This window comes from Petromyzon marinus, chromosome 4 (assembly GCF_048934315.1).
Source record: "Petromyzon marinus isolate PM22_M1 ecotype Great Lakes invasive population chromosome 4, UKy_Petmar_22M1.pri1.0, whole genome shotgun sequence".
Classification (NCBI taxonomy): domain Eukaryota; kingdom Metazoa; phylum Chordata; class Hyperoartia; order Petromyzontiformes; family Petromyzontidae; genus Petromyzon; species Petromyzon marinus.
Window position 1 is genome coordinate 26,056,551 of NC_133670.1, and position 26,057 is coordinate 26,082,607.

At 54.9% G+C, this 26,057-nt stretch overlaps 1 protein-coding gene across 1 annotated transcript in view; it reads left to right on the plus strand.

Annotated features, from left to right (window-relative positions):
* Positions 1-26,057, plus strand: part of LOC116937333 (receptor-type tyrosine-protein phosphatase N2-like) — a 228,638-nt gene that overhangs the window by 172,063 nt on the left and 30,518 nt on the right. The window contains exon 12 of the mRNA XM_032944399.2: positions 22,933-23,160. Within this exon, the coding sequence (XP_032800290.2) occupies positions 22,933-23,160 (228 nt within the window). The remainder of the gene's footprint in view (positions 1-22,932; positions 23,161-26,057) is intronic.

Below are 26,057 nucleotides of genomic sequence, written 5' to 3' on the forward strand. Positions count from 1 at the left end.
GATGAAGGCCTCCCCAAAGCCGTCGCCATCGCTCACAATCCCGCGATGTTCACAATCGACGCAGCGCCTGCACGTCCAATTATTCCATCGCTCCATCTCTGCGGTGGCCGTACTCTAGGACGGACGCGTTGCGTTGTTTCATGATAACGACAATGATAATACGTATTACAAATACTATAGATGAAGACAATACTAATGATGGTATATAATTAATATATTTCCGATAGGATTTAAATAATATACTAGCGAAAGAAATACGTGAACATGGGCACACATTGAAAGGTTCGAGCGACTTAAAATTAATCATAGTCAGTCTTCTATTTTATTTACTCCCACCTCTTCGCTGTCACAATCAATTATAATTATTACTATTAAATGCTTCCGAACTTCTTATTCCGCTGATTCGACTTAGCTCAATGTTCATTTGTTACACGGAAAATCCCGTGTAGCCAACACCTCCTGCCCTGGCCCACTTCCTCTCTTTCACTGTCAATGCGATGCCTTTAAGCCGCGTACGCTCTCTGGTCCACGTGTTCCTCTCCCTGTCTCTCCGTGTATGTATTCGTATTGTTGGTGTGTGCCTGTGTGCGGGTTGTAATGCGGTGGTGCAATGGTTAGCGCACTGCGCTACGAACCCGGCGACCCGAGTTCCATTCCTGCTCACGACCAATATCAAATATTGAACCGTCCTACCGACTTAAGCCTCATACGAGTGCCTGGTGCGGTGTGTAAACATCGCCACTGGGTAGACAAAGGCGGCCGGGCGTGGTGCTGGCCACCCGCCCTCTCGTGTTGCCTTTCTGGCCTTCATATGTGATCGCTAACAGCAGTTGCCCCAATAGTCCGTCAAGGCTATACGGGGGATCTTTGTTTTTGTGATGCACGCATGCGGGTTCGGTGATAGGCGAGCGCAATGTTCTATACTGTACCTAGAAACCACGGCGGGCGAGTGTGATGCACATTCTAATCTGGTTGCGGGAGGGCTAGAGAGTTGACGTATTTCTTTTTTTTTTTACAAATATTGCCGATCCTGTGCTTTCAGTGACAAACATCCGACGGTCGAATTGTGAGCACAACACGGACGGCGTGGAGCAGGGAGATAGCTCTCACTCACAGAGTCAGCACGGGCAAGCCCAGAGTTACACATTTCTGCCGCTCAGAGTCTCGCAATACAATGTCGTGCACAATCCTATAACCCTCGTCGTCATCGTTGGTGAACCGAGTAATTCGCCTTCCGTGGAGTGTGACGCTGGAGCCGGTTGAAAGCGCCACGAGACAGCGAGCGGGTCCCAGTCCAACGTCATTGTCGGTGACTCGACGTTGGCATCGCTCCACGAAACAGAGATAACGCAAACCCAACACGATCGTCAATTATAACACTGTTGCCTTTAAAGGGGGGGGGGGGGGGGATATATGATAGGTCACGTTTCGGACATGTGCAATGCTGTAGGGCCATTACCCGAAACGTCGCCTATTATATGTGTTCCTATTAAAGTCACCCAACGGTGTTATTGACGAATGTGTCGAGTAATACAAATGCGGTCTTAAACCGTCTCTCATCTCCCGCCCTCCATCTCCAAGAATAATCCATCCTCCTCTGCAGGAAGCCGCCCGACTTCCCCCTACGGCCGCGTTGCTGCTGCTCCTCGTCCTCGTCGTGATCGCGGTCGTGATCGCGGCGGAGGCGGCGGTTGCATCGCATTGATTGTGTACCCACGTGATGCAAAATGATAAAATTGATCAGCGGATGATTTACGATGTTTCGCCCTCCGAGAGAGCGGCCTCCCCTTGCACTCGCCGCAAAGTAGAATGTGCGAATCGGGATCACGGTCCCCCGCAAGACATGAATACAACGCTGAGAGTGAAGCACTCAGAAGTTGTTGCCCACGCTCTCCCGATTATAAGACGCACTTTTTTCGCTGCTATTTTAAATTGTGAAAAGTTTGGGGGTGCGTCTTATACTCCGGTCGTGTGTACGCGTGTGTGACCAGATATTTATAACAACTCTCTTGACACCGGGGCACACGTTGGAGGGAGCGTCTTATGATCCGGAGCGTCTTATGATCCGGAGCGTCTTATGATCCGGAGCGTCTTATGATCCGGGGATTCGTTAGTCAGGGTGTTGCACGTGCGGTCGATCGGATTATGAGCCATTGCATTATCGCTCACACTCTTGATCCGCCCCCCATCATACACACAGCATTATATTTAGCAATAAATATTAAAGAGTAATAATTGTCATCCTTGTATCAATCGACTGCTGGATGAACGTCTACACGTTCACTTGAGCCGTGAGGGATGTTTAACTTCACCACAGGCTGATCAGTGCTCAGGTGGTCGAGGAGGGGTGGAGAGGAGGGGGGGGGGGGGGCAGGATCGGTTCTGATCTCACTCGCCACTGATGTTGCCTGTGGCCGGGAATCGAACTCAAGGCCACGACTACTCAGTCCGCGTACTGGTGCACTCACTCTCACACTCACGGGCATGTAAAGATGAAGATCCCCCGTATAATCTTTCATAGACTGTTGAGGCAAGTGCTGTGAGCCAGAACCTATGAAGGCCGGCACGGCACACGAGGGGGTAGGTGGCCAGCACCGCGCTCTATTGACGATGTTTACACATCGCACCAGGTACACATTTGAGGCTGAGTCGACCTAGGGGAGAACCAGGATCGGTTCAGATATTTGAACGCGGGTCGCTGGTGTGCATCAAAGCGCGGTCGCCGCTGCGCCACAGCTCCACGCACTGCCGCACACACCCTGACACACTCACACCCTGACACATACACACACTGACACACTCGCACACACACACTGACACACACACACCCTGACACACTCACACCCTGACACACACACACTGACACACTCACCCTGACACACACACATACACACCCTGACAACAACAACAACCGCCATTCGCCACTAAGTGGCGGTGACGTCACCACGACGCTTGTGCCAGGCTATGTGCACCCTGAGGCCACGTGAAGTGTCGAACGCCCGCTGGCAGGAGGTCACGGGGCAGACCCAGGTGCCACGGGTCGACAGACTGAGATGACTTGCTGATGCACCACCTGTGCCCCCTACTGTGCCAACCTGCTGTGCTTTAGCCACCCGGCGCTCCGCTCGTTGTTGTGAGCGTCGCTCCTCCGCCCTCCGTTGTTGTTGGAGGGCGACTACCTCCAACTGCCCAGTAGCATCCTTCACGAGCCTCCTCCACAGAGGCCGATCTTGACACCGCTGGTACCAGTCATCGGCAAGTCCACTCAGCTCCACGTCCTCCTGTACCACATCACTCCATCTCTTCTCTAGCCCGTGCCGCGCCCGCTTAGCCCCCTCAATCCGGCCGAACAAAAGCTGTTTCGGCATGCATTGGCTGGGCATGCGGGCTACATGACCCAGCCATCGCAGCCTTGCCCGCCGGAGGAGCTCACCGATGGGACCTTGCCCAGATCTTTCAAGGATTTGTGAGCTCCTCACACAATCCAGTCTGGTTAAACCCAGGATGGATCGTAGGCAGGCCAGCCTAAATGTTTCTAACCGGCGAAGATGTTCCATTAGGGGGGTCCACGTTTCGCAAGCGTAGAGAAGGGAGGGAATGACCGTGGCCGAGAAGACCTGAAGCTTAGTGCGGAGCGACAGACCAGGTAGCTTCCACACAGCGTTACGCAACCGATGAAAAGATATTGTCGCTCGACTGATTCGGAGTGAGACCTCTGCTGTTAAACTGGAGCCAGTCATAAGCACACTGCCCAGGTATGGGAAACTCTCCACTCTCTCCACAACTGCCCCATCACCGATTGGGAGTTGTGGGGGTGGAGTGTCCGATGGTACAAAATACCCAGGCAGGTGCTTAGTTTTGGTGGGGCTGATGGTAAGGCCCCACCTCTTAGTGGCACGCTCCAGTTTCAGCAGCAGCGTCTCCAACTCCTCCTCTGAATGAGCAGCTATTACCAAATCATCAGCATACATAACGTGGTTGAGCAATAGGGAGCCATCCCTTGACCGCACCCGGGCATCGATCAGCCTCCCATTATATCTGTACCATATGGAGATTCCCCCGGTACAGCTATTGAAGGCTTCACGAACTACGTGGTCAAAATAGATGTTAAATAATGTGGGAGCCAGAGGACATCCTTGTCGCACCCCAAGGTGTACAGGGAATGGCTCTGACTCCCGGCCACGTAGTTTTACCCGGGCCCGCTCACCATCATGAAGGTCCTTAATGATCGTGAGCAGAGGGTCAGGTACTCCAAAAGCACGAAGAACGACCCAGAGCCCAGGCCTACTGATGGTATCATAGGCCTTGACCAGGTCAATAAAGCAGAGATGTAGGTCTTGTTGTAATTCCCTACACCTCTGCTGTAGCAGACAGACAGACTTACACACACACACACACCTTGACATTGATGCACTCACACGCTGACACTCACACTGACATTGATGCACTCACACGGACACACACACTGACATTGATGCACACACACGCTGACACACACACACACCCTGACATTGATGCACTCACACGCTGACACACACACATATTGACACACACACACACCCTGACATTGATGCACTCACACGCTGACACTCACACTGACATTGATGCACTCATACGGACACACACACACCCTGACATTGATGCACTCACACGCTGACACACACACTGACATTGATGCACTCACACGCTGACACACACACACCCTGACATTGATGCATTCACACGCTGACACACACACACCCTGACATTGATGCACTCAACAACAACAACAACCGCCATTCGCCACTAAGTGGCGGTGACGTCACCACGACGCTTGTGCCAGGCCATGTGCACCTTGAGGCCACGTGAAGTGTCGAACGCCCACTGGCAGGAGGTCACGGGGCAGACCCAGGTGCCACGGGTCGACTGACTGAGATGACTGAGATGATTGGCTGATGCACCCCCTATTGTGCCAACCTGCTGTGCTTTAGCCACCCGGCGCTCCGCTCGTTGTTGTGAGCGTCGCTCCTCCGCCCTCTGTTGTTGTTGTTGGAGGGCGACTGCCTCCAACTGCCCAGTAGCGTCCTTCACGAGCCTCCTTCACAGAGGCCGATCTTGACACCGCTGGTACCAGTCATCGGCAAGTCCACTCAGCTCCACGTCCTCCTGTACCACATCACTCCATCTCTTCTCTAGCCCGTGCCGCGCCCGCTTAGCCCCCTCAATCCGGCCGAACAAAAGCTGTTTCGGCATGCATTGGCTGGGCATGCGGGCTACATGACCCAGCCATCGCAGCCTTGCCCGCCGGAGGAGCTCACCGATGGGACCTTGCCCAGATCTTTCAAGGATTTGTGAGCTCCTCACACAATCCAGTCTGGTTAAACCCAGGATGGATCGTAGGCAGGCCAGCCTAAATGTTTCTAACCGGCGAAGATGTTCCATTAGGGGGGTCCACGTTTCGCAAGCGTAGAGAAGGGAGGGAATGACCGTGGCCGAGAAGACCTGAAGCTTAGTGCGGAGCGACAGACCAGGTAGCTTCCACACAGCGTTACGCAACCGATGAAAAGATATTGTCGCTCGACTGATTCGGAGTGAGACCTCTGCTGTTAAACTGGAGCCAGTCATAAGCACACTGCCCAGGTATGGGAAACTCTCCACTCTCTCCACAACTGCCCCATCACCGATTGGGAGTTGTGGGGGTGGAGTGTCCGATGGTACAAAATACCCAGGCAGGTGCTTAGTTTTGGTGGGGCTGATGGTAAGGCCCCACCTCTTAGTGGCACGCTCCAGTCTCAGCAGCAGCGTCTCCAACTCCTCCTCTGAATGAGCAGCTATTACCAAATCATCAGCATACATAACGTGGTTGAGCAATAGGGAGCCATCCCTTGACCGCACCCGGGCATCGATCAGCCTCCCATTATATCTGTACCATATGGAGATTCCCCCGGTACAGCTATTGAAGGCTTCACGAACTACGTGGTCAAAATAGATGTTAAATAATGTGGGAGCCAGAGGACATCCCTGTCGCACCCCAAGGTGTACAGGGAATGGCTCTGACTCCCGGCCACGTAGTTTTACCCGGGCCCGCTCACCATCATGAAGGTCCTTAATGATCGTGAGCAGAGGGTCAGGTACTCCAAAAGCACGAAGAACGACCCAGAGCCCAGGCCTACTGATGGTATCATAGGCCTTGACCAGGTCAATAAAGCAGAGATGTAGGTCTTGTTGTAATTCCCTACACCTCTGCTGTAGCAGACGGACAGACTTACACACACACACACACACCCTGACATTGATGCACTCACACGCTGACACTCACACTGACATTGATGCACTCACACGCTGACACACACACACCCTGACATTGATGCATTCACACGCTGACACACACACACCCTGACATTGATGCACTCAACAACAACAACAACCGCCATTCGCCACTAAGTGGCGGTGACGTCACCACGACGCTTGTGCCAGGCCATGTGCACCTTGAGGCCACGTGAAGTGTCGAACGCCCGCTGGCAGGAGGTCACGGGGCAGACCCAGGTGCCACGGGTCGACTGACTGAGATGACTGAGATGATTGGCTGATGCACCCCCTATTGTGCCAACCTGCTGTGCTTTAGCCACCCGGCGCTCCGCTCGTTGTTGTGAGCTTCGCTCCTCCGCCCTCTGTTGTTGTTGTTGGAGGGCGACTGCCTCCAACTGCCCAGTAGCGTCCTTCACGAGCCTCCTTCACAGAGGCCGATCTTGACACCGCTGGTACCAGTCATCGGCAAGTCCACTCAGCTCCACGTCCTCCTGTACCACATCACTCCATCTCTTCTCTAGCCCGTGCCGCGCCCGCTTAGCCCCCTCAATCCGGCCGAACAAAAGCTGTTTCGGCATGCATTGGCTGGGCATGCGGGCTACATGACCCAGCCATCGCAGCCTTGCCCGCCGGAGGAGCTCACCGATGGGACCTTGCCCAGATCTTTCAAGGATTTGTGAGCTCCTCACACAATCCAGTCTGGTTAAACCCAGGATGGATCGTAGGCAGGCCAGCCTAAATGTTTCTAACCGGCGAAGATGTTCCATTAGGGGGGTCCACGTTTCGCAAGCGTAGAGAAGGGAGGGAATGACCGTGGCCGAGAAGACCTGAAGCTTAGTGCGGAGCGACAGACCAGGTAGCTTCCACACAGCGTTACGCAACCGATGAAAAGATATTGTCGCTCGACTGATTCGGAGTGAGACCTCTGCTGTTAAACTGGAGCCAGTCATAAGCACACTGCCCAGGTATGGGAAACTCTCCACTCTCTCCACAACTGCCCCATCACCGATTGGGAGTTGTGGGGGTGGAGTGTCCGATGGTACAAAATACCCAGGCAGGTGCTTAGTTTTGGTGGGGCTGATGGTAAGGCCCCACCTCTTAGTGGCACGCTCCAGTCTCAGCAGCAGCGTCTCCAACTCCTCCTCTGAATGAGCAGCTATTACCAAATCATCAGCATACATAACGTGGTTGAGCAATAGGGAGCCATCCCTTGACCGCACCCGGGCATCGATCAGCCTCCCATTATATCTGTACCATATGGAGATTCCCCCGGTACAGCTATTGAAGGCTTCACGAACTACGTGGTCAAAATAGATGTTAAATAATGTGGGAGCCAGAGGACATCCCTGTCGCACCCCAAGGTGTACAGGGAATGGCTCTGACTCCCGGCCACGTAGTTTTACCCGGGCCCGCTCACCATCATGAAGGTCCTTAATGATCGTGAGCAGAGGGTCAGGTACTCCAAAAGCACGAAGAACGACCCAGAGCCCAGGCCTACTGATGGTATCATAGGCCTTGACCAGGTCAATAAAGCAGAGATGTAGGTCTTGTTGTAATTCCCTACACCTCTGCTGTAGCAGACGGACAGACTTACACACACACACACACACCCTGACATTGATGCACTCACACGCTGACACTCACACTGACATTGATGCACTCACACGGACACACACACACACACTGACATTGATGCACACACACGCTGACACACACACACACCCTGACATTGATGCACTCACACGCTGACACACACACATATTGACACACACACACACACCCTGACATTGATGCACTCACACGCTGACACTCACACTGACATTGATGCACTCATACGGACACACACACACCCTGACATTGATGCACTCACACGCTGACACACACCCTGACATTGATGCACTCAACAACAACAACAACCGCCATTCGCCACTAAGTGGCGGTGACGTCACCACGACGCTTGTGCCAGGCCATGTGCACCTTGAGGCCACGTGAAGTGTCGAACGCCCGCTGGCAGGAGGTCACGGGGCAGACCCAGGTGCCACGGGTCGACTGACTGAGATGACTGAGATGATTGGCTGATGCACCCCCTATTGTGCCAACCTGCTGTGCTTTAGCCACCCGGCGCTCCGCTCGTTGTTGTGAGCGTCGCTCCTCCGCCCTCTGTTGTTGTTGTTGAAGGGCGACTGCCTCCAACTGCCCAGTAGCGTCCTTCACGAGCCTCCTCCACAGAGGCCGATCTTGACACCGCTGGTACCAGTCATCGGCAAGTCCACTCAGCTCCACGTCCTCCTGTACCACATCACTCCATCTCTTCTCTAGCCCGTGCCGCGCCCGTTTAGCCCCCTCGATTCGGCCGAACAAAAGCTGTTTCGGCATGCGGTGGCTGGGCATGCGGGCTACATGACCCAGCCATCGCAGCCTTGCCCTCCGGAGGAGCTCACCGATGGGACCTTGCCCAGATCTTTCAAAGATTTGTGAGCTCCTCACACAATCCAGTGTGGTTAAACCCAGGATGGATCATAAGCAGGCCAGCCTCAATGTTTCTAACCGGCGAAGTTGTTCCATTAGGGGGGTCCACGTTTCGCAAGCGTAGAGAAGGGAGGGAATGACCGTGGCCGAGAAGACCTGAAGCTTAGTGCGGAGCGACAGACCAGGTAGCTTCCACACAGCGTTATGCAACCGATGAAAAGATATTGCTGCTCGACTGATTCGAAGTGAGACCTCTGCTGTTAAACTGGAGCCAGTCATCAGCACACTGCCCAGGTATGGGAAACTCTCCACTCTCTCCACAACTGCCCCGTCACCGATTGGGAGTTGTGGGGGTGGCGTGTCCGATGGTACAAAATACCCAGGCAGGTGCTTAGTTTTGGTGGGGCTGATGGTAAGGCCCCATCTCTTAGTGGCACGCTCCAGTCTCAGCAGCAGCGTCTCCAACTCCTCCTCTGAATGAGCAGCTATTACCAAATCATCGGCATACATAATGTGGTTGAGCAATAGGGAGCCATCCCTTGACCGCACCTGGGCATCGATCAGCCTCCCATTATATCTGTACCATATGGAGATTCCCCCGGTACAGCTTTTGAAGGCTTCACGAACTACGTGGTCAAAATAGATGTTAAATAATGTGGGAGCCAGAGGACATCCCTGTCGCACCCCAAGGTGTACAGGGAATGGCTCGGACTCCCGGCCACGTAGTTTTACCCGGGCCCGCTCACCATCATGAAGGTCCTTAATGATCGTGAGCAGATGGTCAGGGACTCCAAAAGCACGAAGAACAACCCAGAGCCCAGGCCTACTGATGGTATCATAGGCCTTGACCAGGTCAATAAAGCAGAGATGTAGGTCTTGCTGGAATTCCCTACACCTCTCCTGTAGCAGACGGACAGAAAATATGGCATCTGTGCAGGACCGCCCTTTCCTGAAACCGCATTGGGGCTCCGCAAGCCGTTCCTCAGCGTGCCTGGCAAGGCGATGTTGAATAATCCTTGCCACGACCTTTGCCGGCACACTGAGGAGTGAGATGCCCCTGTAGTTGTTACAGTCTGTGCGGTCCCCCTTATTAAAAAGGGGGACCACCAGGGCATCCTTCCAATCCTGCGGAACTCGTCCAGTGGTCCAGACTGGTGTTATGATGTCATATAGGGCAGTCTGTGCACAAACGCCACCCTCCCTCAGCATTTCGCTTGGGAGATCATCTCTGCCCGGTGCCTTTCCTGGTCTCAGACTCCGGATCACCTTCAGTACTTCCTCAACAGATGGCACCTCAGCCAGCCATTCACAGGGGGTGACTTCCTCCAATATTTGAGGCACCGCAGCCTCAGCAGGGTCATCCCCACTCTGTGCCACGATGTTTTCCTGGCTGAGGGATTTCCCCTCCCCCAGGACCTCACAGAAATGCTCAGCAAATCTGCAAACCTGTTCCTGGGGGTCTGAGATTGGATCACCGTTTTTTCCCCTAATGATGGTAATAGGTGTGGCGCTGCAGGTTACTTTTTTTTGATGGAGTTAAATAGAGATTTGTGATCACGGGCCACTGAGGCAGACTCCATCTCCTCAGCAACCCGCGACCACCACCCATCCTTGCAGCGCCTCACAGTTCTCCGAACCTCCGAGCGAAGGCTGCAGTAAGCCTCCTCATTCTCTGATGTGGGATTCTGTAGCCGATGACAGTGGGCCTGTCGCTTTTTCTCAACTATCCTGAACACCTCCTCTGTCAGCCAGGGTCTCTGGGGAGGTCTGGACCGCGTTCCCAAAGCAGCCATTGCAGCTGCATGAGTCACAGTCCTAAACCTCACCCATTTACCCTCGACATCAGGAGGAGTGGGGGGACGATGCCAACCCCAGCCGCATGCGATGATAAAATTCTCGCTAGCAACTTTCATCAGATAACTGAGACCAGGCCACTTTAGGTTGGAATGGGGTCCTGGGTGTACACCCACCACCGGAGTGGGAAGAATGGCAGGCGCATCTTATAGATGACTAGTCGATGGTCAGAGGGCAGATCAGCTCCACGGTAGGTCTTGGTGTCAAGGACATGGGCTCGCATCCGCTGGTTCGTCACTATGTAGGCCAGCAGATGTTCTTGCTTGGACCCGGCATGCATCCATGATGTTGTGTGGATGCGCCGATGCCGGAACAGCGTGCTGGTAATTACAAGCCCATGGGCTGCACAAAAATCTAGCAACCTCCTACCGTTGTTATTGAGCTGATCTGGCCCATGCCCTCCAATCACTCCAGACCAGGTGCCAGCATCATGACCAACTCGGGCATTGAAGTCACCCAACAAGATGACTCTATCCCGACGGGACACTTTAGCCAGCACCAGTGACAGGAGGTGATAGAAGGCATCTTACTCATCGGCTTTGCCTGCATCCCTCTACGTATGTTCGTCTTCGGTGGGGGCATAAGTAACCACGACCACCACCCCTCGCCTCCGGTTGATGGGAAGGCATGCCCAAGGTAGCCTGGGGCTTACAGCTTCCCACACTTCACCGCATGCTCTCATGCCCCCTTCATTCTTTTGTTCAAAAGAAGAGCCACACCCTGTTGTTTGGAAGTCTGCTGCCCCGAGTAGAGGACTGTCCACCCCTCATGGTGACAGGAGCCAGAAACCGGTCCACCCGACCTCCTGAATGTCACAGAGATCGAGGCGGGAACCGGTCCAGCTCCCGACAGAGGAGTGGCAGCCTCTCCTCCGCAGTGAGCGTTCAAACATTCCACGTGGCCACACGAAGTGGCTTTTTGTTGTTTCTGGAGGAGCCCCGAGGGTAGAGATTCAATCTCCTGGCTCCGCCAGTTGGGGTTTGGCCAGGAGACGTCATAGACGCCTGTCCCCCCGGGGCCTCCGGCACAAGCTTATGCACACACACACGGACACAGACACACACTGACATTGATGCACTCACACGCTGACACACACACCCTGACATTGATGCACCCACACACGGACACACATACCCTCACATTGATGCACACACACGGACACACACACACACCCTGACATTGATGCACTCACACGCTGACACACACACACCCTGACATTGATGCACACACGCTGGCACACACACACACTGCCATTGATGCACAGACACACGGACACACTCGGTGTCACACAAGCGCGCACAGAGTGCATCTCTGTTGAAGGTGCCGCTGGAGATGAAAGGCACCGCGCTAATCACGGAGGAGGCTCTCAGATCTCTCGCCCAAGGCGCCCGCTCCGTGTTTCTGGGGGTGTTGGAGACTCACTCGCATGCACCGCCAGCTCCGACCCTGATCATCCACTTCCCTGATCATCCACCCCCCTGATCATCCACCCCCCTGATCATCCACCCCACTGATCATCCACCCCCCTGATCATCCATCCCCCTGATCATCCACCCCCCTGATCATCCACCCCCCTGATCATCCATCCGCCTGATCATCCATCCCCTTGATCATCCACCCCTCTGATCATCCATCCCCCTGATCATCCACCCCGTGATCATCCATCTCCCTGATCATCCACCCCCCTGATCATCCATCCCCCTGATCATCCATCCCCCTGATCATCCATCCCCCTGATCATCCACCCCCCTGATCATCCACCTTCCTGATCATCCACCCCCCTGATCATCCACCCCCCTGATCATCTATCCCCCTGATCATCCATCCCCCTGATCATCCATCCCCCTGATCATCCACCCCCCTTATCGTCATTCCCCCTGATCATCCTTCCCCCTGATCATCCACCCCCCTGATCATCCATCCCCCTGATCATCCATCCCCCTGATCATCCACCCCCCTGATCATCCATCCCCCTGATCATCTACCTTCCTGATCATCCACCCCTGATTATCCACCCCCCTGATCATCCATCCCCCTGAGCATCCATCCCCCTGATCATCCACCCCCCTGATCATCCATCTCCATGATCATCCATCCCCCTTATCGTCATTCCCACTTATCATCCCTCTGATAATCTCCCTGATAATCCCCTTCATACATCTTATCATCTCTCTCTTATACCTCGTATATTCTCCAGTATCTCCATTATAATCCCCCTCATCATCTCCGTTATCTCTCTAATTACGTCTCTTATAATATAATCATCTCCCTTCTAATCGGCGCGCCGTTACAAATCACGGGGATCGCGTGCAGGGAGCGAGGAGGCCGCGCGAGAATCGGGCTCAGAGTGGAGCTCTTCCGCGAGCGTCTGTCTACAGCGTGTACATACACACATGTACACACATGTACACACACACACATGTGTGTACATGTGTGTGTGTACATGTGTGTACGTGTGTGGGGAGCGGTTAGCACGCTGCACTATGAACCCGGCGACCCGGGTTCGATTCCCGCTCACAAGAAACACCAATGACGATCCGGTCCTGGGTCTCCCCTAGGTCGACTCACCCTCAAATGAGTACCTGGTGCGGTGTGTAGTAAACATAGCCACTGGGGAGACAAAGGCGGCCGGGTGTGGTGCTGACCACCCACCCTCTCTTGTGCCGTGCCGGCTTTCATAGGCGCTGGATACTAGCCCCAACAGTCTGTTAAGGCTATGCGGGGGATCTTTGTCTTGGTATCTCGTCGTGGTCCTGTGAGGTCCTAGTAACGGCCGCTGTCTCTGCGAGACGAGCGAGAGAGGAGTTCACTTTGGACCCTTCCCCTCCCGGCTGCCATCAGTGGCGCGCCCAGAAAAAAAACGACTTGGATGGGTGAGCCTGTCCGTGTCTCCTGGATTTCCATTTGCGCCACTTTCAACCGATTGAATCCATCTGTGCGGAGCCATGAGTGTCGTCCCCTCGTGTGCTTGCGGGCTGTTGTGTAGGTTTCCACTTCAATGCAGCAGGACCCTGCCGAATGATAGGGTTGAGACTCTTTTAGTAGTCGTACCGTAGTAGTAGTGTCGTAGTCGTATTGTCGTAGTAGCAGTACGAGTAGATAACTCGTTGTTCTGCAAATAATCAGTCACCGTTTGTGAGCTCTCCTCGCAGTCCTCCTGTACTCGGAACACGAACAGTAATCTGCTGTTTGATGTAATTATAAAATAACACGAAAATGTGTCGTGAGCTCTTCTTTCATATTCGCTAGGATTTTAAGAACATTCTGGTGAAAGAGTTGCATTAATAGAAACACTAATTGAAAGGTGAGAGAAATTATAAACGAGCCGCGTCAGTGTTCTGTATTCGTTTTTTCCACCTCTTCGTTAATTGTTATTCAATGTCTTCGGAACTTCTTCCGCCGCTTCAATTAAATTAAATGTTTAATTGTTAGACAGAAAAATCCCCTGCAGCCAGTCACCCAGCTAGCTTCGGTGGCAACGGCCTACTCACAACAACAGAGTTATCGTTGGGGTGGAGAGGTGCCCAGCCGGCAGGCAGCCATAAAACTCGAGGCGTAGATGATACATAATTGTCGTGTGATTGCTGTTGGCAATGTCGTCATTGTCTTCACTTCAATCCGCCTGTGTTTGGCGATCAGGACATGCCAAGAACGCGGGGTACACGCGGCGCTTGCAAACAATCGCTCTGCATTCCCGCGTCAGCAGCGCTACGACAGTGAGTGTAATGTTAATGTTGTTTCAATGTTACAGCCGTGCGTGCTAACCTCGCCACGACGCGCTCCTGCTGCACTCAAACATCCCCCCCACCACCTCCCCCGAACTCAGCTTAAAATGTCTACTTAAAACTTTCGTGACTGCAGGAATTCAGATTCGTTTAATCTGTCTGCTTTCACAAGCCCCGCGTTGTAACGGCGGCACTCTGCACGTGAACACGGTCACCAGGCAATTAAGGAAAGACATGAAGCTACCCAGCCCGCTGGCTCTTGGTCCGCGTGGCTCGGCAGAGGCGGGCTCCCCTCGGCCGCGGGTCAAGAGGCAGACATCGAGAGCACCGGTGGCATCATCATCATCGTCGTCGTTGTCGTCAGCGCTCTTGAGCCGTACCGAATTGTTTATACAGGTGCAGCTTCACAATCCCACTTACCTCAAATTGGTTATCGCACAATTCACCGCCATCGGCCACAAGGAGACATTCTAATCGCTCACGTTATGTCACTTCGCCTGGGACCCACACGTGACTCATTTCATCCCGGCTCAGAATCAGAACATTTCCGAATGAGAATATGTAGACTTGAAAAATCCGATGAGTTGTACAGCTCTTGGTCCACAGATGTCCAGTCGACGGGGGAGGGGGTGTGGGGGGTTCTTGAACCGGTTCCACCAGCGCCCCCCCCTCCCCTTCCCGCACCCCCACGGGGAGTGACGGTGCTGCCACATTTGCCGTCACGAAAGGTGGAGAGATGGCCGTGGCTCTCTCAGTGCACATTCCCATTGCTTCACTTGCTCGCTCTCTCACCCTCGCCCCCCTGTGTAACGATGCAGACTGCGGAGCGGGTGCTGTTGGCGAGCGCCTATTGAGGCCGTAATGAGAGATGGTGGTTGTGGGTCTGTGCTCTAAGTCTGAACCGTAGCTGGCCGCCTTGGTCTCCCCAGTGCTGGCAGTCATTTAGAGGCCGCGTGGATCTCGGGCTGGCACAGGGCCAGTCCTCGCACATCACCCGCCACCGGTGTCACCCGTGGCCAACTCTGGCCGCGTTCATAGCGCGGCGCACGCCAACCGCTGCGCCACCGCTCCCTCCCACCCTCGCGCGCGTGGGTGGCACTGCCACCTCCTGCAGCAGCAGCAGCAGCAGCCGTGCCCCGTGGCGGCTACGGTGGCGCGTGCCTCCGCACGGCGTCCCATCAGCTTCATCATCGCGACCCCCACGGCTCAGTGCACGGACCGCCCGTGCGCCTTTGAAACTCTCAGATTTACCGAGGGCTGCTCCTCCCTCCCTGCTCCACTCCTCCCTTCAGTTATTTGCCACTTTTGTTTTTGTTGTGTGTGGGGAGGGGGGCGGGTGGGGTGGCTCGCCGCATTCTCTTGCCCACTGCGCCTCGTGCGTCTGTGTGCGTGTCTGTGTGTCTATGTGCGTGTCTGTGGGTTTGTGTGCGCGTCTGTGTGTCTGTGTGCGTGTATGTGTGCGTGTCTGTGTGCGTGTCTGTGTGTGTATCTGTGTGCGTGTCTGTGTGTCTGTGTGGGTGTCTGTATGCGTGTTTGTGTGCGTGTCTGTGTGTCTGTGTGCGTGTATGTATGCGTGTTTGTGTGCGTGTCTGTGTGCGTGTTTGTGTGCGTGTCTGTGTGTTTGTGTGTGTGTCTGTGTGCGTGTCTGTGTGCATGTCTGTGTGTTTGTGTGTGTGTCTGTGTGCGTGTCTGTGTGTTTTTGTGCGTGTCTGTGTGCGTGTCTGTGTGTCTATGTGCGTGTCTGTGTGCGTGTCTGTGTGCGTGTTTGTGTGCGCGTCTGTGTGCGTGTCTGTGTGCGTGTTTGTGTGTCTGTGTGTCTGTGTGCGTGTCTGTGTGCGTGTCTGTGTGTCTGTGTGCGTGTTTATGTGTCTGTGTGCGTGTCTGTGTGTCTGTGTGCGTGTTTGTGTGCGCGTCTGTGTGCGTGTCTGTGTGCGTGTTTGTGTGTCTGTGTGTCTGTGTGCGTGTCTGTGTGCGTGTCTGTGTGTCTGTGTGCGTGTTTATGTGTCTGTGTGCGTGTCTGTGTGTCTGTGTGCGTGTCTGTGGGTTTCTGTGCGTGTCTGTGTGTCTGTGTGCGTGTATGTGTGTCTGTGTGCGTGTCTGTGGGTTTGTGTGCGTGTCTGTGTGTCTGTGTGCGTGTATGTGTGCGTGTTTGTGTGCGTGTCTGTGTGCGTGTCTGTGTGTGTATCTGTGTGCGTGTCTGTGTGTCTGTGTGGGTGTCTGTATGCGTGTTTGTGTGCGTGTCTGTGTGTCTGTGTGCGTGTATGTATGCGTGTTTGTGTGCGTGTCTGTGTGCGTGTTTGTGTGCGTGTCTGTGTGTTTGTGTGTGTGTCTGTGTGCGTGTCTGTGTGCATGTCTGTGTGTTTGTGTGTGTGTCTGTGTGCGTGTCTGTGTGTTTTTGTGCGTGTCTGTGTGCGTGTCTGTGTGTCTATGTGCGTGTCTGTGTGCGTGTCTGTGTGCGTGTTTGTGTGCGCGTCTGTGTGCGTGTCTGTGTGCGTGTTTGTGTGTCTGTGTGTCTGTGTGCGTGTCTGTGTGCGTGTCTGTGTGTCTGTGTGCGTGTTTATGTGTCTGTGTGCGTGTCTGTGTGTCTGTGTGCGTGTTTGTGTGCGCGTCTGTGTGCGTGTCTGTGTGCGTGTTTGTGTGTCTGTGTGTCTGTGTGCGTGTCTGTGTGCGTGTCTGTGTGTCTGTGTGCGTGTTTATGTGTCTGTGTGCGTGTCTGTGTGTCTGTGTGCGTGTCTGTGGGTTTCTGTGCGTGTCTGTGTGTCTGTGTGCGTGTATGTGTGTCTGTGTGCGTGTCTGTGGGTTTGTGTGCGTGTCTGTGTGTCTGTGTGCGTGTATGTGTGCGTGTTTGTGTGCGTGTCTGTGTGCGTGTCTGTGTGTGTATCTGTGTGCGTGTCTGTGTGTCTGTGTGGGTGTCTGTATGCGTGTTTGTGTGCGTGTCTGTGTGTCTGTGTGCGTGTATGTATGCGTGTTTGTGTGCGTGTCTGTGTGCGTGTTTGTGTGCGTGTCTGTGTGTTTGTGTGTGTGTCTGTGTGCGTGTCTGTGTGCATGTCTGTGTGTTTGTGTGTGTGTCTGTGTGCGTGTCTGTGTGTTTTTGTGCGTGTCTGTGTGCGTGTCTGTGTGTCTATGTGCGTGTCTGTGTGCGTGTCTGTGTGCGTGTTTGTGTGCGCGTCTGTGTGCGTGTCTGTGTGCGTGTTTGTGTGTCTGTGTGTCTGTGTGCGTGTCTGTGTGCGTGTCTGTGTGTCTGTGTGCGTGTTTATGTGTCTGTGTGCGTGTCTGTGTGTCTGTGTGCGTGTTTGTGTGCGCGTCTGTGTGCGTGTCTGTGTGCGTGTTTGTGTGTCTGTGTGTCTGTGTGCGTGTCTGTGTGCGTGTCTGTGTGTCTGTGTGCGTGTTTATGTGTCTGTGTGCGTGTCTGTGTGTCTGTGTGTGTGTTTGCGTGCGTGTCTGTGTGCGTTTGTGTGCGTGTTTGTGTGCGTGTGTGCGTGTCTGTGTGCGTGTCTGTGTGTCTGTGTGCGTGTTTGTGTGCGTGTGTGCGTGTTTGTGTGCGTGTGTGCGTGTCTGTGTGCGTGTCTGTGTGCGTGTCTGTGTGTCTGTGTGCGTGTCTGTGTGCGTGTCTGTGTGTCTGTGTGCGTGTTTGTGTGCGTGTTTGTGTGCGTGTCTGTGTCTGTGTGCGTGTTTGTGTGCGTCGACTCGGCCTCAAATGAGTACCGAGTGCGGTGTGTCAACATCGCCACTAAGGAGACAAAGGCGGCCGAGCCGTGTTGCTGGCCACACACCCCCTCGTGTGCCTTGCTCGCTAACAGCACTTGCCCGAAAAATATGTTGAGGCATACGGGGAGTCTGTGTGCGTATGCGCGCATGTGCCTTGCTGCTACTCGCCAAGAGCACTTGCCCCAACAGTCTGTTAAAGCCTATTCGGATGGATATTTGTGCGTGTGTGCCTTTGTGTGGGTGTGGGGTATGTGTGCCTATGTGTGGGTGTGTGTGCCTTTGTGTAGGTGTGGGTGTGTGTGCCTTTGTGTGGGTGTGGATGTGTGTGCCTTTGTGTAGGTGTGGGTGTGTGTGCCTTTGTGTAGGTGTGGGTGTGTGTATGCCTTTGTGTAGGTGTGGGTGTGTGTGCCTTTGTGTGGGTGTGGATGTGTGTGTGCCTTTGTGTGGGTGTGGGTGTGTGTGCCTTTGTGTGGGTGTGTGTGCCTTTGTGTAGGTGTGGGTGTGTGTGTGCCTTTGTGTAGGTGTGGGTGTGTGTGCCTTTGTGTAGGTGTGGGTGTGTGTGCCTTTGTGTGGGTGTGGGTGTGTGTGTGCCTTTGTGTAGGTGTGTGTGCCTTTGTGTAGGTGTGGGTGTGTGTGGGTGTGTGTAGGTGTGGGTATGTTTAGGTGTGGGTGTGTGTAGGTGTGGCTGTGTGTAGGTGTGGGTGTGGGTGTGTGTGCCTTTGTGTGGGTGTGTGTGGGTGTGTGTAGGTGTGGGTATGTGTAGGTGTGGGTGTGTGTAGGTGTGGGTGTGTGTAGGTGTGGGTGTGTGTAGGTGTGTGTGTGTAGGTGTGGGTGTGTGTGGGTGTGGGTATGTGTAGGTGTGGGTGTGTGTGGGTGTGTGTGCCTTTGTGTGGGTGTGGGTGTGTGTGGGTGTGTGTAGGTGTGGGTATGTGTAAGTGTGGGTGTGTGTAGGTGTGGGTGGGTGTGGGTGTGTGTAGGTGTGGGTGTGTGTAGGTGTGGGTGTGTGTGTGTGTGCGCCCGTCGTGACTCGACACACGCTCGGACTCGCCGCTAATGAGAGGCATTCAGCCGGGGGAACGCCGTGGGAGTGCCGCTCGCGTTGGACGGGGGGCGTGGGAGGGGAGCTTGAGGTGCTGATCGGTACTGGTTGTGTTTATTGTGGTTGTGGTTGTTTGTGGTTGTGTTGGTAGTGGTTGGGTTGGTTGTGGTTGGTCGTGGTTGTTGGGACAATGAGCAATGGTATCCGAACCTGGTGTGGACTTCCCCAAGGTCGACTAGGCCTGAATTGCGGTTACAATGCCAACATTAGCTTGTAGAGAAACAACATGATGTCTCTGGTTTAAAGGGGGAGTTATGGAGGGTAAACTCATGGGGAAGATTATTTCTGTACCCAATCAGGGCATTTGGAGAGATGGCAATTCACCCCAAATAGTCACCCCGCTACATGAGGGTTTCGCTGGGTTTTAAGGGCTGTGCGGCGTAAGGTTCGGCACGATGTCTGACGTTTCGCTCCACGTCCAGGGAGGGTGTATCCGTTGGCCAGTGTGGCGCATCAGGCCTCGGTCAGCCGACATCGTCTCCTCTCTGTGGGGCGCCTCGCGCTTGTCCCGTGGCCCACGCTGCTGCTGCTCGCTCTCGGCGTGAGCCCAAAGCGTGCGCCCTCTCCACACTTCTCTGCACGTTTTCTCAGACATCGTTCCACTCGCTTTGCCAACGTCCACGTTTCTGATCCGTGTCACATCGCAGACAGAGCGCGCCCATTCAAAACCGAGCGTCTATCTTCACGCACCGTCGCGTCTCGGTTCCACACAGAGCACTCTGACTCTGCTCTCGTTCATTTGCTTATTCATTAAAATGCATTCGGCGCAGTGGTTTAAGACCGCCCAACACCTCGTGTGTCAGTGTGCAATATTCCCGAAGGACCCTGTACGAGGTCGTTGTTGCTGCTGTGCTCAAGCAGCACCGCGGATCTCTCGTGAATATCCGGAAAACTCAGCACTCAGTGATTAAATAATGATGAGGACATCGGTCTCCGCGCCATTCCCCCAGCGCCAGGGCCCCCGTGAAGGGAGGCGCTGTGTGGCGCCGTGGTCGCCGCTCTGCCCACTGTAGGTGACGAGCGAGTTGACGAGAGCACGGGAGTGACCACGCGCACGTGGGGTGGTGGACTCAAGAAGTCACCCGCGCGACGAGACCCCTCCTCCTACCACCCCACCTCCTCTTCCTCCTCCCACCTCCCTCCTCCCACCTCCTCATTCTCTTCATCCTGCGGCACGAGCCACAGATTCTCGCTGTGTCGTGACCCCTGCTGTTACCGGCCTCATACACCCCAACACTGCCCCTTGACAGTGCCTCCCCCACGTGGCTCCACGTGACACGAATCCAGCACGTGACACGAATCCAGCACTGGACACTGCAAGCTGGGTCTGGGCTATAGAGTTGGTATTGGGTTCTAGGACTGGACTAAAATTATTTCAGTCGTATATCGCATAATTCCTGCTAATTGCATCTCACTACACTGTGCAATAATTATTTGCATAATCACGTTGAGGTGACGAGTTCTGTGTCTGAACGATATCGTGGGTGATGAGTTATAGGTATGTGGGCATCACCACTTGCCCTTAGCAAACGGCCCCCTGCACACGCGCAGTGGAGAGACAGACAGCGCCCACCGGCTACACTCGTGTCATGCGTGGGGGTAGCTTGCCACCCGCCGCACACGGAGGGTCTTTGTCAAGCCATTGCAGGGTAAAGGCGATCCCATGCAGTGTCAGTAATGGAGGTTGTTTGAGCATAATTCACCACGCTGGTCAGCGCGAGTTGGTGAAGTCTGGAAGCACAGAAGTTCAGGACAACAATCGCTCATCAAGCCCTGCCGCGCGGGTTTGTCGGTTGGGCTGGTGGCAGCGTGCAGCGTAGCATGGGGGGGGGGGCGATGGAGGGGGTCCCTTGGTTATTTTGTTGCGCGGCCACGGTGCAGGAGTGAGGTCATGGTTGTGATCGCCACGGGTAGAGAGAGACGCTGCGCACTCTCGCTCCATCACTCGAGCGCTCCCTCGCCCACACATGTCTGGCCTATTCACTCATTCACTCTCCTGCTCGCTCGCTCACTCTCGCTCAACCAACCATTCACTCACTGACGCACCCAACTTACTCGTCCACCCACCAACCCATTCGCTCACCCACACACTCTACCACCCACGCATTCACTCACTAAAATAGCAGCAATAATATCAATCCAGCAACTGCACAACTGGTGTCATGAGAGTTTATGATTATGGTCCACAGTGGTTTTTGTCTGTGCGCATGTATTTAAACATGTAAACCTATGAACCATTTGCATGTGATTGATGATAACACCATTTTATCAGTCCTTCATCTCAAAAACGTACGATTTGTTCCCAATTAACTTGCATCTGAATGTTTTAAAATTAATTCTGAGATTCCCTAACGTCACCCCACCACCGCACGCAAAGTGCCCGTTCACTTCGTGGCTGCGTCCAAGTGCACTGCCGCTGACTGCACACAGGCAGCGGGGCAGCAGAGCGGTTTTACAAACCTGCCCCACTGTTTAAAGTGCCGTGCCGGGAGATCGCTCCGACCCGGCGACCTCTGGGCTGCAAGTCTGGTGCGCTCCTCACCGTTATACCACGGCAGCTTGCTTCATTTCAAATCTAGCTCAAAGTTATTTATTTCAAAATGTTATCAGATTTTCAATGTAAATGAAACAATTCTCATTTTCATTTTGTTCAATCGATGCTGCTTCATGTAATGTTGCCACTTTTTGAAGAAGAAGTCGTCACAAGCGAGATTATTAAATATGATTGTGACGACCCATTGCGAGTCCAGCGTTCCACTGCACCCTGGCACACCACGTGGTGTAATGCCGTGCTGTGCGACGCTGCATTGTTTGTTAGGTTTCGTTTCTCTCTCTAAGTTGCTCTGCCTGTTGATGGCCACTGCATTCTGCTTCTGGAGGTTGGCGGAGTTCATTGGTTGGCGCACTGCACTGGCAGTCCCAGAGCTCTCCACTTCGATTTCGTCCGCGTGCGCAGCAGTTGACACACCGGCGCCTCTGTCCACGTGGCAGTGCCATTGTGTACACAGCAGGGCGTGCATCCTCCTCCAGGGCGTCTGGCCAGCGTGAAAAAAGGCCAAAATATCCGTACTTGGGTTTGTAGTGAAAACGCATGTGGTGGTGGCGGTGGTGGCAGTGATGGTGGCGGCGGTGGTGGTGGTGACACTGATGGCGGTGGTGGCGGCAGTGTCGTCTCACACCGTGCCAGGGGTCGCGCTCTCCGACGCGCGAAACCTCTGACAGCGAGCGTCTCACGGGCGATGTCGCGCGTTTGCAGCGAGTTCCCTTTGAGTTTACTCGCGACACGATCACACGGCGTGCGTGTAAATCTCCACGCTCATTGGTTTCAGTCACGGCCGCTGGGTTTCTGTGGTCGTTCATTATCTGAAACGAGCCACGCCGCCCCTTCATCTTCACGGGAATATCCCGCCGCTTCTCGCCGTCTTCAGCTGCTAGAGTACCACGCGGTGGAACTGAATGCGATCCACGACCGCTGCGCTGCTGCGCTGCTGCTGCTGCACGGCCCTACGCCGTGTCCGCGGGTCGCACCGCGCGTTGCTCGGCACGATGTCCGACGTTTCACTCCAGGTGCCGGTAGCTTCTTCCCGAGTTGATTTACAGGAAATTAATCCATGAACAAGCTCCCAGCAGCGCGCGTAACGAAACGTCGGACGTCGTACCGGGCAACGCGCACAGCTACCCGCAAACGCGTCGGGACCGCGCTAACTGGGCCCGAGCCTCCTTCCCAGTCTCACTCTCGGCCTTTGCCCCCCCCCTCCACCCCCACCCCTTGTTCTTCTCGACTGCCAGCGAGCGCCCCCGGGCCAGCTGTCCGATGAGGGTGGCGCCGTCGCGGCCGTGCCGGGGCTGCTGGTGCCGACGGTGGCGGGCGCCGTGTGCCTGGGCGGCGTGCTGCTGGGGTCGCTGCTCGCCTACTGCCTCCTGCGCGCCCGCCGCGCCACCAAGAGCGGCCACCGCTATGCCAGCCTGGCTGCCGCCGCCGCCCACAGCAGCCCCGACCCCACCTCCGACTACCAGGTGACGCGCCCCCACCGACGCTCGTTGCGGACGTCGGCGGTTCGAGACCCGGTGGCCGCCCTGGTTAATCGCGCGGGGGGGGGGGGGCGTCTCAACAGTAAATAAATAAATAAGACTACGCGCCGCTCACGTCGTAGTGGGCCGTAAGGATCCAGTGACGTCGCCGTTCGTCAGTCTCGGCCGTCGCACGTGCCGGCAAGTTTGGCAGTGAAATTGATCTCGACGGCTATCCGTGGTAGTGAAATCTTCCTATCGCTCGCACCCAGAGCCGTCCCTAGGGTACGGCGACTCGGGGCGACTGCCCCGGGTCCCGCACCCCCCCCCCCCACCCATGGACGGCCCTGCCGGACGCACCGATCCACGGGCGGAGTGCGGGGATCGTGCACTCGAGGGGCCGCCGCTGCCCATGCAGGGTGCAAATGTGGTAGGTTGGCAGGCACGCTCCTTCCCAGTCGGCAGAAACATTGCAATGCGAGAGAGATGAAAGCCGCATCTCAAAACGAGTTTTAGCCACGGGCGCGTGGAGGGCTCGGGCTGTAGGGGTGGACTGCCCCCTCCACTCCTTGCCCGCTGGAGTTCAAACGCAGCCCGCGCCGAATAAAACCACTCCACGCCGCACGACTGCGTCGTTTAAAACCTCACGAGCTGAGTCTTTAAACAGCACCTTCATATCATTACATGGGGGCAGCGGTGAGCTCGAGTTCAATTCCCAGCCACAGCTGACGTCAGTGGCGAGTGACGTCTGAGCTGCTCCCGCCGCTCCCACGACTCCATCCACACCCCACGCCGACCAGTGTGGTGAAGTATGGTCCAACTAGGCCTTCATCCGGCAGCGGGTTGACTAAGGGCTGTGATTGTGTTGTCATTTACCGTTGTAAAATTATGTCTTAGTCATCAAGAATCACGAAACGTTTTTGAAATGCGTGCAATCTTTTTAAAAGTGGGTACATTACTCCCACGGCGCAGACGGCGCTGCCCAGGGGCTGCACTTCCCACCCAGTGCTCTCTGGGTCAATCCTAGACTGGAGGAGCTATCACATGACGAGCAGTAAGCCCCGGCCATTGCACGATGTATACTGGATGTGGCGTGCCGGGGTCGGACAAACAACATATTTCCCTGGTCACCGACCACCTGGACAGATTCCGGCTGAAATAAATCCCTCAATGTCCATCCATACGCGCTGTCTGCCCGAAACGCTGTACACACGCACTCTGTACAGCAGCAGAGGTGTCGGCAGGGAATTGCAGGGCTGCTCCTTTGCCCTTAACGTTTTGCTCGCTACAAGACGCGCAGAAGCAGTAGCAGCACCGCGACTTTCTCGCTCTCGATCTGCGAGTCGGGGGGTGGGGCCAGTCGCTGCGACAGCGGCGCCCCAGTCAGTCGAGGGGGAGAGAGCCCCCGGCAGCTCCACGCTCGTGTGGCGCTGACTTGGGTTGACTTAGCCTCAAATTAGTGCCTGATGCGGTGTGTAAACATCTCCACTAGGGAGACGAAGGCGGCCGGGTGTGTTTGCTAGTCACCCCTCCTGTACCGTGACGGCCATCATAGGTGCTACTCGCTAACAGCACTTGTCCCAACAGTCTGTTAAGGCTACACGGGGGGCCTTTGTCTTTGTGCTGACCTTGTGGGCGTGTGCTGTGTGTAAATAAGTGTGATAAGTGTGTGCTGAACGTGTGCACATGTGTGGATGTATTCTGTATGTGCGCTGTGTGAATGTATGCTGTGTGTGTGGTGGGCACAAACCGTGTCGTGGTACCAACTGTGTCGTGGTACCAACTGTGTCGTGGTACCAACAGTGTCGTGGTACCAACAGTGTCGTGGTACCAACAGTGTCGTGGTACCAACAGTGTCGTGGTACCAACAGTGTAATGGTACCAACAGTGTCGTGGTACCAACAATGTCGTGGTACCAACAGTGTCGTGGTACCAACAGTCTCGTGGTACCAACAGTGTCGTGGTACCAACAGTCTCGTGGTTCCAACAGTCTCGTGGCACCAACAGTGTCGTGGCACCAACAGTGTCGTGGCACCAACAGTGTCGTGGTACCAACAGTCTCGTGGTTCCAACAGTCTCGTGGCACCAACAGTGTCGTGGCACCAACAGTGTCGTGGCACCAACAGTGTCGTGGTACCAACAGTGTCGTGGCACCAACAGTCTCGTGGTACCAACAGTCTCGTGGTACCAACAGTCTCGTGGTACCAACAGTCTCGTGGTACCAACAGTGTCGTGGTACCAACAGTGTCGTGGCACCAACAGTGTCGTGGTACCAACAGTGTCGTGGTACCAACAGTCTCGTGGTACCAACAGTGTCGTGGTACCAACAGTGTCGTGGCACCAACAGTGTCGTGGTACCAACAGTGTCGTGGCACCAACAGTGTCGTGGTACCAACAGTGTCGTGGTACCAACAGTCTCGTGGTACCAACAGTGTCGTGGTACCAACAGTCTCGTGGTACCAACAGTCTCGTGGTACCAACAGTCTCGTGGTACCAACAGTGTCGTGGTACCAACAGTGTCGTGGCACCAACAGTGTCGTGGTACCAACAGTGTCGTGGTACCAACAGTCTCGTGGTACCAACAGTGTCGTGGTACCAACAGTGTCGTGGCACCAACAGTGTCGTGGTACCAACAGTGTCGTGGTACCAACAGTGTCGTGGTACCAACAGTCTCGTGGTACCAACAGTGTCGTGGTACCAACAGTGTCGTGGCACCAACAGTGTCGTGGTACCAACAGTGTCGTGGTACCAACAGTGTCGTGGTACCAACAGTGTAATGGTACCAACTGTGTCGTGGTACCAACAGTGTCGTGGTACTAACAGTCTCGTGGTACCAACAGTGTCGTGGTACCAACAGTGTCGTGGAACCAACAGTGTCGTGGCACCAACAGTGTCGTGGTACC